The 19081-nt window shown below is 38.4% G+C and overlaps 2 protein-coding genes across 5 annotated transcripts in view; both read left to right on the forward strand.

The window, feature by feature from the left end:
• Nucleotides 1-756: 756 nt before the first annotated feature.
• LOC107088979 (chromosome unknown open reading frame, human C18orf25) lies at nucleotides 757-11767 on the forward strand. 4 transcript variants are annotated; one of them, XM_015381465.1, is made up of 5 exons: nucleotides 757-956; nucleotides 1959-2841; nucleotides 9670-9840; nucleotides 10277-10370; nucleotides 10457-11767. In XM_015381465.1, exons 2-5 carry the CDS (start codon nucleotides 2034-2036, stop codon nucleotides 10644-10646), a joined length of 1263 nt encoding a protein of 420 aa, XP_015236951.1. In that variant the 5' UTR covers nucleotides 757-956; nucleotides 1959-2033; the 3' UTR covers nucleotides 10647-11767. The 4 variants fall into 4 exon arrangements, with proteins under 4 accessions (XP_015236951.1, XP_015236954.1, XP_015236953.1 ...); XM_015381466.1 differs by lacking the exon at nucleotides 757-956 and adding an exon at nucleotides 1092-1244; XM_015381468.1 differs by lacking the exon at nucleotides 9670-9840.
• Nucleotides 11768-18250: 6483 nt separating this feature from the next.
• The window catches only part of rnf165 (ring finger protein 165), a 17273-nt gene continuing 16442 nt past the window's right edge, over nucleotides 18251-19081 (forward strand). Inside the window, exon 1 of the mRNA XM_015381432.1 lies at nucleotides 18251-18408. Coding sequence (XP_015236918.1) covers nucleotides 18348-18408 — 61 coding nt within the window. The 5' untranslated portion in view covers nucleotides 18251-18347. The remainder of the gene's footprint in view (nucleotides 18409-19081) is intronic.

A 19081-nucleotide genomic window follows, 5' to 3' on the forward strand; every position in this document is an offset into this window, starting at 1 on the left:
ACAGATTTTTAGTTTCCTGATTTCGTTTCACTCATTGTCAGGATGTGGTGGATGACTGGATTGCATGGAATACAGTAGAAACAAATCTAACTGTCTTTCAATGAAAATCTTTAATCTGGACTCATTTTGGGGATTAATGTGTTTTATACCTGTTAAAGGTGTAACACTGGGGCTTCTCAGGAAAACATCTAAGCAAAGGCGTCGGAGGCTTAGGTCTAATTTCTTATTAATCAGAATTTGAAGCAAATCCTCAAACCAACAACGTTGTTTCGTTACCTAAAAGTTAAACTCAGGATTATTTTCAGAATTACACATACCGGTAGGCTGCCATGCCTTATACTTATAAATACTCTCCTGCTGTTGTGGTATTGAAGGATGTAATCAGTTTTAATACACACCAATCATCTCGTTATGACGAGAAAATGGCTTTCGTTACATTTAGATAATGAGAAAATTAACTCGTTTTACCGAGAAAACCAAGGTGAAAAAGTGGGACACGGCCGCTCACGGCTGCCGTAGTTACAGAGGGTTGTCTGTTGAAGATATAAACTAGCTGATGTGAAATGTTTTTAAAACTTTTAGTATATAATGGATATGTCTGTTTTTTTTTTGTTTTGTTTTTTTTTTAGCTTTTTAAGCACGTTCGTCGTTACAAGAAGAAAAAAATGTGTAATTGTGTGGGAAGTCGCGCAACTTTTCTGTAGTACCTATTTCTATCCTGTAGGAGGCACCAGAGAAATGAAGGGGGACCGGAAGTCATCACATAGCGATGGAGACATTTTAAAATAAACATCAAGCTAACTGCTAACAGAGCTGCAAGCGCACTGCGTCAAAACACATAAAAATAATCTACCATTCACTGATCGCTTCTCTGTTACGAACGTAAATCAGGAAAAACGAAACTCTCCTAAAATGCCAAAAAGTCTGATGTCGATGTATGAATAACTAACGCTGTGGTAAGTTTGAACCAACAGATGCTATGTGTAGGCTAGCACCTTTAGCATTAGCCTTTAGCTGCTGACTTGACCCTGCAACCTGGCTGTTCCAACTCAGGCTGGGTAGATAGTGTTTCCATTTATAGGATCTTGCAGCGCAGCTGTCCTGCAGCCCGGCTTTTAACGACTTGTGCTTTTCTAGTCAAGTTTGTGGATGTTGAGTTTTTGACCGAGCTTAGCTTCACTGCGCAGCAATAAGATCGCGTTAGCTGTTAGTCAAAGACTGAACTGACTGAAGTCATTCTTCAGGTACAAATCTATTCTTATTTTAAGCTAAACGTGAACCGTATTTATTATTTTTGTATATTTTAACGAACTTGAATTGCCTTAGGTTTGCATACTTGTTCGCATAAATTTTAATAAGCGTTAACACTGCATATGAAGAAAATGTCAGATATTGGAGATGACAGTGTATAATGCTGTAAGGGTAATAATAATGTCAGGTTTCAGTTGCGTATATGGTATGTGTATATATATGTATATGTATGTATATATGTGTGTGTATATTTATATATATATATATATATATATGTCTGTATGTGTGTGTGTATATTTATATATGTATATGTTTTAAAGCTAACTTGACCCTCTCCGTCTTGTACTTATAGTATTACACACCAGTATATTTGCATTTATTAAAAAATCCAACATAATCGTAGTGAGAAATGCACAAATCATTGCAGTTTGAAGGAAATTTAAAATCCAAGTGTTGCTTTTTGATAGTTTCCAAGGAACTGCACAAAATATATAATGAATTAAAGGTGTCAACTTTCAGTAGAACTAGTCGATGGTGATTTTTTTTTTTTTTTTTTTTTTTGTGCAGGTTAGTCAATCGAGTGTGAGCGTCTGTCTGACCAACTGTAGATATTGTTTAAATATTACACAACCATGAATTAATAATGTATATGAATCTAATAAAAATTTGATCCAAGAGGTTTTTTTTTCTTTGTTTTTGTTTTCCAGCTGGTAAGTTCCTGTCCAGGCACATCGGTCCATATCTCCTGGACCTTTGGGCTCTGGGCTTCACTTTCTCAAGAAATGGCGGATTCTGAAAAGTCAGAGGAGTTTTTGGATGCGGAATGCCCTCCTGAGTGTCTTGCAGAAACACAGACGGCTACGCCTTGTGCTCAGGATGAACATCTGAAAACGGAAACAACTACTAGTACGAGTTCACCCCCCAGGGAGAAGGAAGGAGACAGTCCCTTGAATACTGAGGGAGAGCAAAGTCTCCTCTCCATGCCATGCCTAATGAAGGAGCTTCGCCGAGACTCCCCAGAGTCTCAACATGCCTCCACAGGAAGTGACAAGCCTGTGTCACGTCACATCTATGAGAGCGACTCCTCGAATCCCTGTATGTTGTCTCCGTCTTCCAGTGGCCACCTGGCTGACTCAGACACACTCTCCTCAGGGGAAGAAGGTGCTGCTGCTAATGCTGGAGAAGAGGGATCTATGGAAGCTGAAAATAATCCTGGTCTGTTAGAAAAGAAAGAGGGATCTGCAACAGCTTCAGGAGGAAGAAAGTCTCGCCGATCACATTCGGAGAGTGAAATGCCTTCTAACGCGATGGCCGCAAAGAAGAACCGCTGCCAGCCAACAGCGATGACACCAGGGCAGGAAAAACAAACCAATGGCAAGTTGGGAAAAGTTAAAGGTCACCGGAGTCAAAAACACAAGGAGCGCATGCGTCTACTGAGGCAGAAACGAGAGGCAGCAGCTCGAAAGAAGTATAACCTCCTGCAGGATAGCAGCACCAGCGACAGTGAGCTCACATGCGACTCCAGCACCAGCTCCTCAGATGATGACGACACTTCTGGTGGGAGCAAGACAATCAAGACAGATATTCCAGGTAACTGCATTACCCTTACACAAGCATACAGCACATTAATACACCTCCAGCTTTCCAGATTCTATGTGTTAAATACTGCAATGAAACACAAATTGTTACATACTTCTTGATCATCTACGAATGAGTAATCACTGTTTAATCAGTGCAACAGGTTAACTATAAGGTTTTTTTCTGCATGAAGAGGTTTAGGAAAGTTAAAATTATAGTATACATATAATTCATTTTGTCACCGTAATGCTCAGCTTGCTTTTTGTACCTGTTTTATCAGTCACTGTTTTTTACGTTTTCTAGTGTTTTTTGCCATTCATCATCTAAAGTCATTTGCATTGTCTTTAAACATGTAGTTTCTTTAGAGAGCTTACATCCAGTGTCTTATTTGCCATTATGTTTTTCTCTGTTCTGTCCCATCAATGCATGCTTGAAACGTAGTCAACATTGTTCAACTCACTGATTGATACTGATTTCAAGTCCGTAGTGGTTAGATTCTTTCTGTAGTTTTAACAAATGAGCCATCGATACTTTCACTTTGTTTTCTTAACTGACTTGAGCGCCAATCTTACTACATTAGCTTTAGCCTTTAAAACTGTAATTTGGAATAATTTTTTCCTATATTAAGGAGTCACTGAATGCCTGCATCAGGCAAAGTAGGGTTAGACGTAACTCTCAAAGTCTCAACTAATGATTATTTTGCAAATCGATTAATCTGTCGATTATTTTTTCAATTAATAATCGGATAACCAAAGGTTCCTTAAAGAAGATTTTTTTGTACGTAATTAAACCAGGTGAAACAAAATCTTTTCCACTTGAGGACTTCTGGATAGTGCATATTGAAAAACAAAAAGTTTTTTTTCCCATCTTAAATGCAAAATTTGTATTTTTTTTTTTAATGTTGATATAATTACTGCTCTAATTGGGTTGATCTGTCTGCTAAAGGCATGGCCTAAAGTCTCTATGCTCCAGTTAACAATCGATTACTAAATTAGTTGACTATTATCCCATTATATTGATAACTGATGGCTGACATCTCACTGAAGATGTTAAGCTAAAGTAAGGTGTAAAAATCTACAACAAACATGGATCTGTAGGAATGCCCCAATTAGAATTTTGCAGCACATTTCCGGTTTCATGTTTTTGTAAAGAATTGACCTGCAGTCAGAAATGTTAAGCGGGGTGATGTTCCTTTTAAGGAAATGTAGGTGCTTTTCTTTGTCTTTTTTTACAGCCTTTATGTTGTGAGGTAATCGGACTGCTCTGTTTGGGCAATGATATTTTAAACTGGTTCTAGAGTCTATTATTACTAAAACAATCTCTATGGAAATTATAGAAATTTTAAATCCTTACCATTAATCTTACATTTCCAAAAGACTTTCAATATTTTCAAATACAACTTATTCATAGCATTAGGAGACTAAAGGCAAAAAAAATATAAATAAACATTTCTTATACAATAAGAGTTCCTGCTGTATGTTGAAAGTCTCCCACTTTCCCACTGTATGGAAATCCTTCAAAATTGTAGGGGTATCCAATAAAACTTTTTAGTTCTGATTACTATTCCAACTCTGCATCTTTGAATATTGACCATACCAAATTTCCTCAATACAGTGGCAGCATGAATCATACATACTTGCAAACATTTTGTTGTGTAGCATTATAGAAAATACTAGATCCAGTATTATTAAGCAAACATAGACCAATATTCACGAAAAATACTCATTTATTATTAACAATGGGTTATTGAAACTTAACAGAGGTGCAGCGTTTCTATCAGCTTGCTGATATTGAAGCAGATGTATTCCGATAAGCGATTTTTGACAGATATCGAACCAATTTCTGAAATCTATCAGATGGGAACATCTCTATAAAATTCAACCCAATTCAGTTTTCTTAGCCAACCTACTCAGATCACACCGCATTGGAAACTGAACAAGCACAATATCTGTTTTGTTTTTTTTGTTTTCTAACAAACTTAAGACACACTAGATGTTCTCCTTGTAGATCTATAGGATCAAATAATTTGTTTATGCATATAAAATCCACCAAAATAATTTAGAATTCTAGCTTCTCCACAGTTGATACACCTCCCTATATAGAAATTGAAAACATTTGGATGCTAAAAACAAAGGCAGTTTAACTGTTGTTCTGTGTCAGTTTCTTAATTGTTTCTGTCTGATTTCCGCATTGATTACTGACTGCTTATGAGCACCTGTGGGCTGAGTTACGGCAAATTGCAGAGCCGCCAGCGCCGTAAATCCAGGGTGAAGGCTCAGGTGTGAGTTGAAGTGTCCATTATGACTTCCGGGCTAATATTCAAGAAGTCTCTTCTTAAGCATTTCAGGCTCTGGAGATTCTCAAACAATTTCTTTTAGATGGATGGGTGTACTTCAAAGTCTAACTAGATCATTTCCCAACCCATAGTCACTGAATCGTTCACCAACATATCCAGTTTTCTTCCTTTAGGTAACTCTTAGTACATGAAATCCTTTCAGCCATTTTTACATCCTGGATACTATTTGAGTGCTGCAACTGCATGATATAGTCCATCAGCATGAACGAGTCGATCTGCACGTAACCCAAAACAGACCTTCATTTTCTCTTTAATACACAAGTCCACCTCAGAAGCATGAAAATGCTACTGTATTTTCTTATGGCTTGGCCTCAATGTCTTTAAAGCTGGCTTCAGACGTGCGTCGGAGAGATCCAGAGTGGGAGCCCAGATTCATGGGCTGCTGGACACCAGTTCGTGGGACAGGAACGGCATCAGCAGCGTTCTGGAGGAGGCCATGACACGTTTTGCCGTGATGCAGCGCCAGACCGAGGAGCGCTTCCGCATCTGGATGGAAAAGCTGGCACACCTCGACTCGGACAACGATTCGTCCAAGCGCTCAAGTGACGCCCCTGAGGGGCAGCAGGTGGCCCAGCTGTCACCCCCAAGTTCTTTTTTGCCATCGTCGGAGTCTGCAGAGACTATGGCCGCCTACATGCTGGCACGAGAGAACAACAGTCTCACTCCCACTCCAATGAACAACAATAACATCCTCCCCGAAGCAGTGGCTCAGAATGGGAATCTAGGTGTTCCAGATCCTGGTCTCTTGAATGTTTAGTGCTTCAGTTCATGTAGTTTGATTCACAAAATCTAGTTCTAGTTGATGCTGAAAGAGTGGTAGTGATAGTGAAACGATTTGAGAGTCTCTGAGCAAATACACTATTGACAGCAGCCAGACCTGAGGTGGTCATACAGTCTTGCTTCTGTTCAGACCTTGAGCTCAGTGTTCCCTTTGGCCCTGAATCACTGTGAGATTTGACATTCAGAGTTATCCAACTCAGCTGTTTGATTCCTGCTGCTTCTGTGACATGGACACTGAATCTTTTCCAACACTGATAAATCAATCAGGGCTGTTATTCTAATATAGGTTGTTTGGCTTGTTTGTTCTCATTTAACAGCTGTCTGTATGCATACAAAGTATCTGATTCATACTGAAGTGCACATTATGCCACCTGGGCAGAGGTTATTACAGTGCTAGGTGGGGTGCTGCTGAGTAATAGCATGTGCCTTGTCCCTCTAAAGCATTTTAGTGCCGTTTCTGTAGCAATCAGGTTTAACACTCCACATCGTTCATTGTCTCTTGAACTATTTGCACCAAGCTTGCAAATGGTCCAGGAAGCTCTATCAAACAGCTTTCTATCTTGGTGGCATAGCTTTACTAACAGCAGAACATTTATCATAAATTTGCCTATAAATATAAATGCAATATACTTGCCATAAAAAAATGTTTTCTGTTACTAGCTATTACATGTTTTATTGTTGGCCTTTCCATTATATTTTCTTTTCTTTTTTGTAGCAATCTAAGCTACTGAAGGAGAAACGTTATCTCCTGTTTGTTTTCTATGTCAACTCTTAGATACTGTGGACTTTAGAAAAACTGCTAGATAATTGTGTGGCAGTAAGCTGCAAGAGTGACAGTTTAACATTGATGTATTTGCCTTGTTTGGTTTGCACTGGTTTTGTCTCCCAGGTTGGCCTTGAGCTCCATGAGACACTTGTAGTAGCTTAAACTTGAGGGTTAAATGAATTGAAGCTGCAATATGGAGCATGGTAATGTTTACAAATATTCCTGAAAAAAAGAAAGAAGAACAACAGACTGATATGACAGACTGATTAATGCTATGTTCTGTGGTTCTTATTCTGTGGTCTAATGAAAAATGCTCATCCTGTTCCCTCTTCTTACACTAAACTGGACAACATTTGATGCCCTGTAACAGCGGTTCAAGCCCCAATGCATATTATTACAATCTTATGTGAAATTGCAAAACAAAGAGGTGAATCAATTGGGAGATGATACATAGTTTAAAAATCTTATTGGGAATGAAAACCTAATTGGTTAGCACGCATTAATGCTGAACTCTCCTGAGTCAGCGCTTTGTACTGTCAGCTAGCATTAGGGAGGAGTCTTGGCATTGCGATACGATAAGAGTCATGACACTTCGGTCCCAATACAATATTATCACGATATTGCAATATCACTATATATTCCGATAGTTTTCCCAGATATTAAAATTAATCGTATAAATAAAAATGCAAGTGCTGTATATCAGTTCATCAGAACATATTGATCATTCAGTTGTTTTTGTATCGTTGTTTGGGGTTTGAGTCAGTCCATGTCTTCCACTGTGACTGCTTCAACTATAGATATGGTGCTGCGCTGCACAGATATAGGGCTCCCAGCGCTATCTGCCAGAGTGGTGGTGCAGAGGTCGCCCAATTTGACCTCATTGTTTTAGGTTAAAAAAAAAAAGTTTTTTTTTTTTATTTTTTTTATCGAACTGAAAGATCAAAATTATATTGGTCACCCAAAAATCCCGATATATCTCCAAATCAAACCTTCCACCGCAGTGCACATTTTTTAGGTGTGTCTTCAAAACCCTGATGTGTTTAGAGAACGTGATTTTTGGCCTATTGTCTTTGGCATAATGGCTCAAGATAAAGTAGAATAGATGGATATTTACTTGAACAACACTTTTCAACCTTTTAAAAAAATGTTTGTTTTACATCGGAGCCTGGCCCATGCCATTCTAATATGAATATGCCTCAAAATAGGCTTAAATCAGAGTAACTAGCCTTTCACATCAACCTTTTAAGCCTGTTTATATGCTTTAATTAGATTCCTGTCAATTTCTGGTTGCATGTTGGAGTTTTGGTGCAGGTGAGTCCTGCTGATACCGCCAACCTCTTTTTCCACATGTTATCTTATTTTAAAGCTGCAGCGGGGAATTCAGAGAAAACGGTGGGCTTACAAGCACACCTTACAGGTCCTTCTCTCTTGGTCTCTGCTGCACTACAGCTCTTCCCCCACAGCAGAGCCCGCCGTAAAGGCAGGGCCATCCATGGCTGCGAATAAACAGCCATGCCACACTCACTGGTTGGAGAGCATGACAGCAATCTTTAGCTTGGATGTCAGCACAGTTATGTCAAATCTTTGGGAGGAAAAATATAAAAAATTTCATGAAAGTTACCCGCTGCACCTTTAAAATGACCTGAGACCAGTTAGACTCTCTGAGATGCTTTTTTTTTAACCATGTATAATTTCTTTGTCATTTCACTGCTTTGTACTTATGTGCAATTTTAATACATTTGAATTTAATAGTTTGTAAAGCTAAAAAGGTTCAAGGAATAACATTTGGAAGTTTCTGTATAAAACCCTATGGTAACATCCATAACACACAACACTACAGACGGCTTATCAGTTATGAGTGGAATCCTCGACCAATAGGTTTTAATGGCTGGGAGTGTAGGAAATATTTATGTAAACGTGTTTCTGTTTTCCAGATCTCAAAGCTGAACGCATTGATGCCACACCTGTTTGCATGTGATTATATAACCGTGTGGTGAAAGGCCAAATTAGTTTTCATCAGCAGCATGTGTGCAAGGTAGAGCTGTGCTTGATGCTGATATGAATGGCGACTGGCGGGACATTTTTATCACTTGAATTCTTTACTACTTGCCCTGTGGTTTTTGTTTGGGATTTTATGATTTTTTTTTAGCCGTTTGGATTTAAGTAGATCCAGGATCTTCCGTTTTGGATTTACAAAAAATCAGTTTACTAACATTATGAAGAACACTTGGTGCAAACAATCAAAATGTGCATTGAGCAGACTAAGGGACAGTCCGTTGTTTACCAAAGAGACTCTCCTGGTTTACATTAGTCCTTTTTCTACCATTAAAAGCTGAACTTTATAATTGGAGGAGCTCAGTTTCCCTAGTTACTGTGGTAGAAGTCTATTTCAGCTCTATCAGCTGTTCTTAAGTTCTCGCATTGTACATGCAGTCCAGACAAACCTGCTGAAACACCTACACACATGTCTGGATAATGGTAAGCGTACCACTCTGATGGGTTCTCTTTACAGGGTAGATTACCAACGTGTGCTCCTGTTCTTCCACAGTTACTCTTCCGTTGTTTAGCTGTTTATCATCTGAACTGTGTTTCACAGAGCAAGGTTATTTTTAAGTGTTTTGTAAAAACTGTAGTGTAGTTTTTATGTGGATGGCTGTTATTTTAAAATCAATAAATAAATGAAAAAAAAAACCTGCTGCAGATCGGTTATTTTTGTTAACTTAAATATACAACTATTCATATTTAAAGTTTTGCATGTTTTTAAATTATGTTTTTTTAAAGCACATGAGGTGGATTTTATTTTTTATTTTAGGGGTATTTTTGGTGAAACTTGGAAGATGCTGCAGCTAATTGTAGATGCAGCGTCCATTCTGTTCCAACCCAACCATCTCCTGAAGGCATGGTTTGAATAATGAAGTGTTTTCTTTGTCTCCTGCAGACGGGCCTCCGGTAGTGGGTCACTATGATATTTCAGGCACTGATTCTAACCAGGAGAGTATGAGTGTGGAGACAGTCCGGCCTACGGTGATAAGGCATGAGCTAAAAACACACAGAGGCCAGGACATGGCAGCACACTCTGGGTGTATAAGAGCTCTGAGCTCAATTTCAGGTCAGTTACAAACCCGGTGTATCCAAACTGATCATTTCCTCTCAGTCAAGTGCGGTGACTTTAAAAGGGTGTCTTCCATAAGCAACGGTGGGGAAAACAGGCTTTTTAATCTCAGCGTGAGGCCTTTTGAAGTACACTTTATCCCACACAGGCATAACTGGGGTTTTCATGTGGTGGTGCGAGGGGGAAAAAAGATATGCTGCTTCCTCAAAGGAAAAAAAAAACAAATAGTTTTATTGATAAATGTAACAATGAAGTCTGTCCTCTGCAGATGTGCTTCCTCCTATCTAATCAGGCTTTCCATAAGTAACCGTCTCCTCGTGTTTTTTTTTCTTTGTCAAAGCAGCTGCAGTCTTCATGTGTCGGCAAGGCCTGAAGCGCGCTACTGCTTTGATCCTCCTCCTTATGTATGACTGTCCCTCTTATTTTATTTCAGGCCATGCGGAGGCTGAGCTGTCGCACAAAGGCCAGATTAACATTGCTTCCTCAGACAGTGAGGTGGAAATAGTCGGAGTACAAGAGAACACAAGGTAACCACCAGTTGCTTTGCTTTTGTTTTTCTACTTTGTTTTAAGCTGGGCTTGCACTTTAATTTCTCTTTTCTTTTCATATCCAGATGCGCCCATCCGTGCGGAGGGGTGATAAAGAGTTTGTCTTCCTGGAATGATAATTCAGTGGAGCAGTTAAACAGCACAAATCAATCACAGCTCTGGACTAATGTTTCCCCTCGCCCTAACTGGGTTTCCCCTCCTGAAGTGGTGGACCTCACGTTGGACGAGGATGCTGGGCACAAATATCTACTTTAAACCGTTCATTCACCCTGCCTAGTCTGACTTAGGCTGAAATCATTAGATAGAAGCCTAACCCTAACCTGCTCATAGACTCTTTGTTATCTTGGACTCCTATTTTTAACTCTCCGTTTATCAAAGCCATTCTACTGATGTGATTTCCCCAATCTCTGCTTGTCAACTATGATCCAGCTGTAATGAAATTGCCCAGTGCTGTAACTGCAAGTAGAAACTTAAGAGTGGGTTATCTGTTCTTGACAGCAATATCACCCCCCCTTTTGTTACCTCTTTCACTCCTCAATACCCGTGTCGGGTCATTTTTGTGCTTTAGAGTTAAATAAGGAGTTTGTGCTGCTGCTTTAGATTTGATCAGGTTCTCAACATGGCTTTTTATCTGCTTCACTGCACACTTTGAGTGGGATGTTTGAAACCTGATCTTTCTTTTTCAAAAGCATCATAAAGCAAGCAGAATCTGTTTTTTTTTTTTTGTTTTTTTTATTATAGCCGAACATTAATGTAACAGAAGCTGAACAAAATATAAGGAGGGGGGGTCCTTTTAGAGGTCTCAACACTGGATGTGTTCCAATCAGTCAGCATTCATAGTTTGATTTGCACAGTCTCAGATAGAGGCACCAACTGCTTCGATTCTTTCAGGGAGTTATTTACTCGTATCTATGAGAAATGTTACAAAGATTAGTGTGAGGTAAAGGCGAGGATTAATAACACAAGCAATCTCAGATTTCTATCCAGTTGGCTTTAAAGCTCACCAAATCATCCTTGTATCCTGCAAACAGGATCTTGCTCTTTCTTGAACCTTAATTAAAAATACACTCATTATCATTGAAGAGTTTCACTCTTGACTGATCAGGTTTTCAGCTAAACGTCTTCTCAGACCATTTTAAAATGAAAGTAATCTGCTATAAAATCTCCATTCGTACGGAAAGACGAGACAACAGTTCAGGCCTGACAGAAAGATCCGTTGTGGCTGATCCAGATTTAAGTAGGCTGAGGCTGTGCCGAATCTCCGCCCTAACCACTATATAGGGCACTATATAGTGCTTACGCCATTTTAGACATTGTCCGAATGTCTAGTGGATGAAAAAGTAGGGGACTAGAAATTTCTTACCATGTATCTTGAAAAGTAGTGATCATCCATGGTCACTAGACGAGCAGATATATCCGGGAATGCTTTGCGAGGAGTGCTCTCCTTGCAATCATCGTTGGATTTGTTGTCACAGCGGCCCGCTGTCGCCACCGATCGATACTGGTGACTAATAACAAAGATGGTGCAGGCACCGTGCAGGGAGGCGAAGTTTCGTGACCACCGGTGATTATGAAAAGCAGTAATTATCTTCCCCTACGGTCAGTTAACAATACAATTACAAGTACAATTTAAATTCCACTGTATAGTCCCCGCTCTGTATTGTGGTTGAGGGATATAGGGGTTATGTTCGGACACAGCCTGAGTCAACAACGGCTGTTCAGATCAGGCATTAACATGCATAAGAGTGGACTAACCATGTGCAGGTTTAAAATAATTCAGCAATTTCTCTATACGTGCACAATTTAAATTCCCCAGAGATTGGAATCAGAAATGTTCCTTTCAGTCGCCTTAAATCTGTGAGATGGAGGTCAAATGTGGAAAAATAACACTTAATTAACATTTAATTAAACCCTTCAAAAATAACAGTTTTCAATCCTAAACTATCAACATGTACTTTAATGTTTTCTGTAGTTTTATTTTGATACAGATCTGAAAAAGGAAACGGGTCAAGAACATTTACTTAAATACATAAATAGTAGGTAAACTGTAACTCTTTTATTTGCGGATCTTTCGATACTATTTCTTTATCAAATAACCTAAGCCAAATTTCTGCTTTGATGCGTTTGATGTCAAGCAGGAAAATATTAAACCCTCAAGCTGAGTAAGTCGTATAGACCTCAATCACAGCCTGAAAATGTGTTGACCTGGAAAAGCTCGTTGACTCATCACTGAATTTGACCCCCGATTCGCCGGCTGCAGTGATCTACCCACAGTTTTTTCCGCCGACCCCAACACTGTTTTCTCATTTAACATACAGAAGCAGAATACTCCATGAGCTTTTATGATTTAGATGATCACTCGGGGCAGATGCTTGAGTCAAACGTCTGTGTTTTAAATCTTATTCTCAGGCTGAGTCTCAGCTGTTACATCACTACCACAGAGGAAGAGAGCAGCACTGGTTTTCATTCCAACACGTTTGGCTCATTTCCACCTAGAAACTGGAGATGGACTCTCATGGTTGGCAAATAATGCATTGTTTAATATCCAGACTTATTAGTGAATGTATGACCTTGCAGTGCTGACTCTGTTTTTACTGATTTGCATGCGTCTCTTGAGTGTGTGCATTCTCCCATATAAAGAAACAAACTCTGGGAAAACCTTTTTAAAAACAGGAAACGTTTCTTCCCTTAAATACTGCTAAGCAAAGGTGGTCTGAATGCCTTGAAATGTGCACTATTTTCTTTTTAAAAATGTACAAAGCCTGTTATTTTAACTTTACACAGCAGTAGATTTTGCGGTCTCAACCACAAATATATTTTAATAATATTTGTGAATTTAGCACATATATGAATATATTAAAGTAAAAGGGTTGAGCTTGTGCTCACCTGTGAGTTGTTTTTGTTTTCTCTTTAGCGTCCTCAGGGCCTCCCTGCTTCTTCGCTGCAATCAAACCCTGTCCTAATGTCGCACTGCAAACAAGCTGGTGAATTTCTATCAATAGAGAACACCTTAACAAACTGTTTTTGCTACACTCATGTATCATTTACTTTAACCCCATATTACAGGATTTCCATGAGAACTTTGGCAGATTGCGAGGGAAAATTCTTCATTTTAGCAATCTAAACCAAAGTCTAAATGGAGTTTATGTTCTCAGTCTGTTTTTATTTTATTGTTTAAATGTAGGTTCCTGTATGCATTCAAGCCTTTGTAAATTTGGGGGAAAAAATCCTGTTTCAGAAAAAAATATATATGTTGTGTATTTAAAAAGATTATCTGTTTTATTTGGCCAGTTTTTTTTTTTTTTCTGCTCTTTGAAGCGTCAACCTTTACATTTCTGCTTGCAAAATAAGCTCTATTAGTTTGTTGGTGAGATATTACACATCATCATTTATGGTATTGGCAGGCAAACATGGCAGGGATGCCTGGCAGTTGTTTTACATTGCATGTTTATTAGCGTTTTTCTAAATCCAGGTCAGAAACTTTGCTTATTACAGCTAATTCAGCTTTGCTCTTCTGTTGTTTTTATTCAGTCACTCAGTATTTTTAACTAGAAATGTATGGTTTATTTTTTGTCCTTGTTGCTTCTGCAAGACCCTGACTTCCTTGAAATCATGTATGTAGAACAAAAGAAACTATTTTAAGAGTAAATAAATAGTATTATTTAATGATCTCTTCTACATGTGTTTGCTTTCACAGAACTGTCAATTTTTAGATTAGAGTGTCAGAAACGTGCATGAAACCAGAAGGAAGAAACCTGCTGTTGTGTAGGAATTTGTAGTTCGAACAATTTGTCCTTTGCTAAATTGCCTGTTTTGGCATTGAAGTACTTCCTGAAAATCAGAAAACTGACCTGCAAAGGATTTCTGAGCCTCTAATGGTCTAAACTGTAGGCTAAACTGTCAAGGTGAAGACTGCTCAGCTGACAGATGAGCCATCACCAACACCTTCCAGAAGGGTGCTCAGTCGCAAAAGGTTACTGTTAAATAAGCTGGTTTTAAAGAGTGCTTTATCCAATAATTATAGAAAGGTAAGTGGAAGGAGAAAGTGGAATAAAATTTTTATTTCCTTTTTCACTCAGACCTCGCCCCTGCTCACACTGCAAAAGGTACCAAAAGCTGGTCCAGTGACTGGCGCTACTGTGCTTAACTCCCCAGCAAACTTAATTTTTTGGTATTATATCAAATATTCAAATTAGGAGACACTGGAGCTCCAATTTGCATTTTTTAAAGAAGGAAATAACATTTTTAGGGCTGAAACAATTGGATTAATCAATGATTGAAATAATTGTCAAGTAATTAAATAATTGAGAAATGGAGTATAGAGATGGTAAAATATGCTTTTAGCTGACAGAGCAAACCTCTTAGTGCAGTAATTATAGCAAAATTGTTAAGAAATATATATATATATATATATATATATATATATATATATATATATATAGAGAGAGAGAGAGAGAGAGAGAATCATATATATAGAATCATTTTATATTTCAGTAAAAAAAAATCCTCTATATGCTGTATCCTGAATCTTAAGTAGAACAGTTTTAGTTTCCCCTAATTTAATTTCCTAAAAAAATAATCTTTTTTAAGGAACCTTTGGCTATCTGATTATTAATCAAAAAAATAATCAACAGATTAATTAATTTGCAAAATAATCGTTAGTTGCAGCCCTACATATTCTATTCTTATTAATGATTCAGTTTCAGTTTCTGAAAACTGACAAAAAAAAATGACCTTCTCAGGATATTCCAGATTTGTTTTTTAACATCGATCTGTTAGTAAATTAATTGCTTCACTAGAATGTTAATGCATTAGTTTGTTTGTTTTTTTTATTTTGAGCATACAGGATACAATACTTATATATGTGTGAAAGTATTTTCAGTTTCCATCTTAATGAGATGTTCCAATACTTTTCCTTTATCTTCCTAAATAGTCTAGACAACTGTGAACAATTGAACTTCAGCCTCACCCAGCAATATGGCATGCCGGGTCAGGGGTCATACTGCAACACCTGCCACTAGGGGGACATATGGAGTTTCACATACAGAGCACAATGAGGCAGTGGTGCAATGCAATGCAGTCTAAGGGGCACTTTTCCTTAGACAGAAGCCCCTGCCTAGCTGGCTCTTTTCACCCCAGGGGCTGAGCATCAGCTGTATGCTAATTTATTTCAAGCAAGCAGTGGACTTGCAGTGAATGCTTTCTTGCAAGAAATTGTCTTCCTTCCTCTTGCAGATGGCTGAGTGGAGCCACTCCCAGGTTCTGCTCTGCACATTTTCTGGAAGTGATTTCCACAGCTATTCAGAGTGAGAGCTCTTTTATTTGGCACTGTTCTAAGTGCCACCATACCCTGGAATAAATAAGTAACCCAAACGTTTTGTCCTGTGCTTGTTAACTTTTTAGTTTGATGTCACAGTTAGGTATAAGATATTTTTTACACAGCATCTAAATATTCTAAACTAAATGAATAAGAGTAAATACATAAACTATAATAAAGAAAAAGTCCTGAAACTGATCAAATTACACATTTGTGTTAGAGTTTTTGTTAGTTCAAGAGCAATAATATTCACTTGGAGTAATAAAGGCCATTGTGTTTCACCTCAGGCTTAAAGCATTATATGTTTAGGGCTGTGTGAGATGAGATGGGGACATATGGTGCTAAAAGTTTCCTGACCCTCTGCTTCTCCATGTCCATCTGTTCCTTCGTCCTTCGGGGTTTACACTTCAGGCAGTCTTTTTCAGGACAGCTTTCTGTTCTACAGAGAAAAAAAAGTCCAAATGTCTCCTGACTATTAAAACATAAGTCAAGTGGGAGACACAGTTTATTCCCTTTTCTTATTATTATTACTGGCATTGCTACTGCAAATCTTTTTTGAAGGTCTTCTTTGGAAAAAGGTCAGGCTATGAATAGGAACCTATGAGGAAAGTTTTTAAAATTTCATCAGCTTTTGATGTAGGTCTGCTCTGGTTGGACCTTTACAACGCATTAGTATTTTTAATCTCAGTCATTCTGTTGTGATTCTACAGTATGTGTATGTTATAATATAGAATATATGTAATCATATTTAGGGCCCTTACCCAGATGTAATTACCCTCCACCGATCTTGCCTTGTAAAAAGTCCTCTCAGCATGTAAGTAAACTCTTTGTGTAATAATGACCTTTTGACTTTATCCCACTTCTAAAGCTTTAACACTAAAATGTTTCTGTCAAATCAGATCAGTGTGTAATGTTTAATTTACATAAAGAAAAATAATTTACATAGAGAAAAATGTCTCCCACCCCATGCATGAAGCTGTTGCAGAACTGGAGAGCTCAGCTCCTTCAGTGACAGACTGCTGCACCCTAAATGCACCAGGGAGTGTTATCACAGATCCTTCCTCCCAGCAGCTGTAAGACTCTAAAACCATCATTTTTCCCAACAACCTCAATAAGTTGTTACATTCATGCTGATTTTGCACAGTTTCTATCTTAGTCAGTTAAATGACATGCTGCTGTCATTTTGCACATCTCTGATGTTGCTGCTACTTTCAAATATCCAAATATTCAATATATTCAAATATTTTTTAACTCTTCACAATGATTTTATTCTTACACACTTTTCTAAGGTCCACATTTGTGTGACCACTTTTTTTTTCAATTTTTTTCCAACTTTTCATTGTCGTTACACAGTCAGAAGTAGGGGAGTAAATCACACCCATCATGGTGATTCGATTCAGTATCAATTTCCTTTATTTTTGATACTCAAGAATACACCACGATACGATTTGATTAGTATCGTGGTGTATTCATGTTTATTTATTTTTATTTATTTCTTTTACCTTACAGGCTAGACAATGTTTCAAATTTGACATAAATCAATAAAAGCTGTAATATCATTATGCATTTTATTTGAGAAACAAGAGCAAATAACAGAAGTAACAAAGTTGTACTCCACCTAGGCCTGTGAAAACCTAATTCTCTGAAAAATAATAATACCTCTGTGTTATAGATCCTGAAAGGCCTTGCATCAAAAAATACTGCAAGCGGAAAGGGTAGTGGCTAAATGAAGCGAGGTAGGAGGGCAAAAGAGGTTTAGCGCCACTGCAGCACAGCAGTCAGAATTACGTCCAGGAGCAAATTGATAAAAATAGACCGGATGGAAAAAAAAAACATGAATCAATACTCTTGAGGACATGATGCATCGGATCATCGGCTGTTGGATCTATGCATCATTACAAAACGATTATTATTTACACCCCTAGGCACAAGTGCAGTGCAACACAATGAACTGCCATAGTGCGGTGCCCAGGGAGCAGTGTGGGGTTAGGTCTTTGCTCAGGGACCCAGAGTGGTAATTGAACTCAGAACCTCTGGATTCCAAGCTCAATGCCCTAGGCTGCATTCCCCTAATTCCTTCTATAATCCTTTGTCTGACGGAAACACCAGAATTTCCTTATTGTGGGACAATAAAGGGATTTTTTATTCTATTCTATTTTATTCTATTCTATTCTTTTCTATTACATTCCATTCTGTTTTCTTTTTTTCCTTTCTTTTCTATTCTATTTTATTTTATTCTATTCCATTCTATCTAATGTAATCTATTATATTCCATTCCATTCTATTCTTTTCTATTTTATTTTTATTTATTTTATTCTATTATATTCTATTACATTCTATTCTATTCTAAAAAAAAAAAGAAAAAGAAAGGTTACTGAATGGTCTTGTCAAAGAGGGGTAGGCTGTCCATAATCTAGCATCCCCGCCCGGGCTCTCTTCCCATTGGTGGATTAAGGTGTCAATGCAGACGGTGCAGCCTGAAGCGGGCTGCTGATTGGTCGCTGTGCTCTTTGTTGTGTGCGCGCTCACAGCTGAGCCTGTCCGTTTGATTGTGCAGGAGATCGGAGGGGGGCTACAGGGGATCATTTCCATGGACCATCTGTCTCGCTGGTTGCGCTCACAACAAAGAAGGACCCAGGATGGTGTTAGTCCATGTCGGATATCTGGTTCTCCCCGTCTTCGGCTCAGTTAGAAATAGAGGTATGAAAAGATTTACGTTTCTAAATTTCACTCCGTCTTCACCGACGGGACATTTTCTCGGCGTCTCCTTCCTGTTAGTATCGGTAAAGATGATGTAAACAGAGCGGACACCTGCTAACTAAAATAGAAGCGACGGAGACTATCATTAGCCGTCCTGCTAGCTGCGGCACAGCTTTAAAAACGCTACAGAATCTAACAAAAAAGAACTTAACTCCGAATAAATACAGCTAAAGCCAAAGAGGGTTATGGGGCTGCTGGTTTATCTCGCTTTAGGCCTGTAAATCGCAGCTGTCAGATTTCCAGGCTTTTGTTTTGTCCTCAGTGGTTTGCGCGCTGCTGTCTGCTTTACCTGTTTATATGCGCATTTATACCAGTCCAGTTTTATCAGGATTTTCTCTTTAGCCTATTGTAGTTTAACAGGCTCCAAACACACAATAAATCTCTGTCTAAAAATAGATACAAAATAATAATAAAGCGACCCTGGGCTGTATTTCTTCTTTGTGTTCCAGTAGTGCGTTAATTTTTCGTGTTTCTGACATTAGTTCAGTTCAATTTTATTCATTGAATGTGCTTAACGAGTTATTATAAAGGAATGTGGGGCCCCATGAAAGACATTGATATTGCCCCCCCCCCCCCCCCCCCAAAAAAAATATAGATGATTAATTAATTAATC

The sequence above is a fragment of the Cyprinodon variegatus genome, unplaced genomic scaffold, assembly GCF_000732505.1.
Source record: "Cyprinodon variegatus isolate N-32 unplaced genomic scaffold, C_variegatus-1.0 Scaffold234, whole genome shotgun sequence".
Taxonomy (NCBI): domain Eukaryota; kingdom Metazoa; phylum Chordata; class Actinopteri; order Cyprinodontiformes; family Cyprinodontidae; genus Cyprinodon; species Cyprinodon variegatus.

Bases quoted from the DNA above. Each gene is read 5' to 3' on its own strand.
- LOC107088979 (XM_015381465.1), top strand. From the start codon at position 2,034: ATGGCGGATTCTGAAAAGTCAGAGGAGTTTTTGGATGCGGAATGCCCT. The intron at 2,842-9,669 runs GTAACTGCATTA...TGTCTCCTGCAG, and splicing joins AATCAAGACAGATATTCCAG to ACGGGCCTCCGGTAGTGGGT. The intron at 9,841-10,276 runs GTCAGTTACAAA...ATTTTATTTCAG, and splicing joins AGCTCTGAGCTCAATTTCAG to GCCATGCGGAGGCTGAGCTG.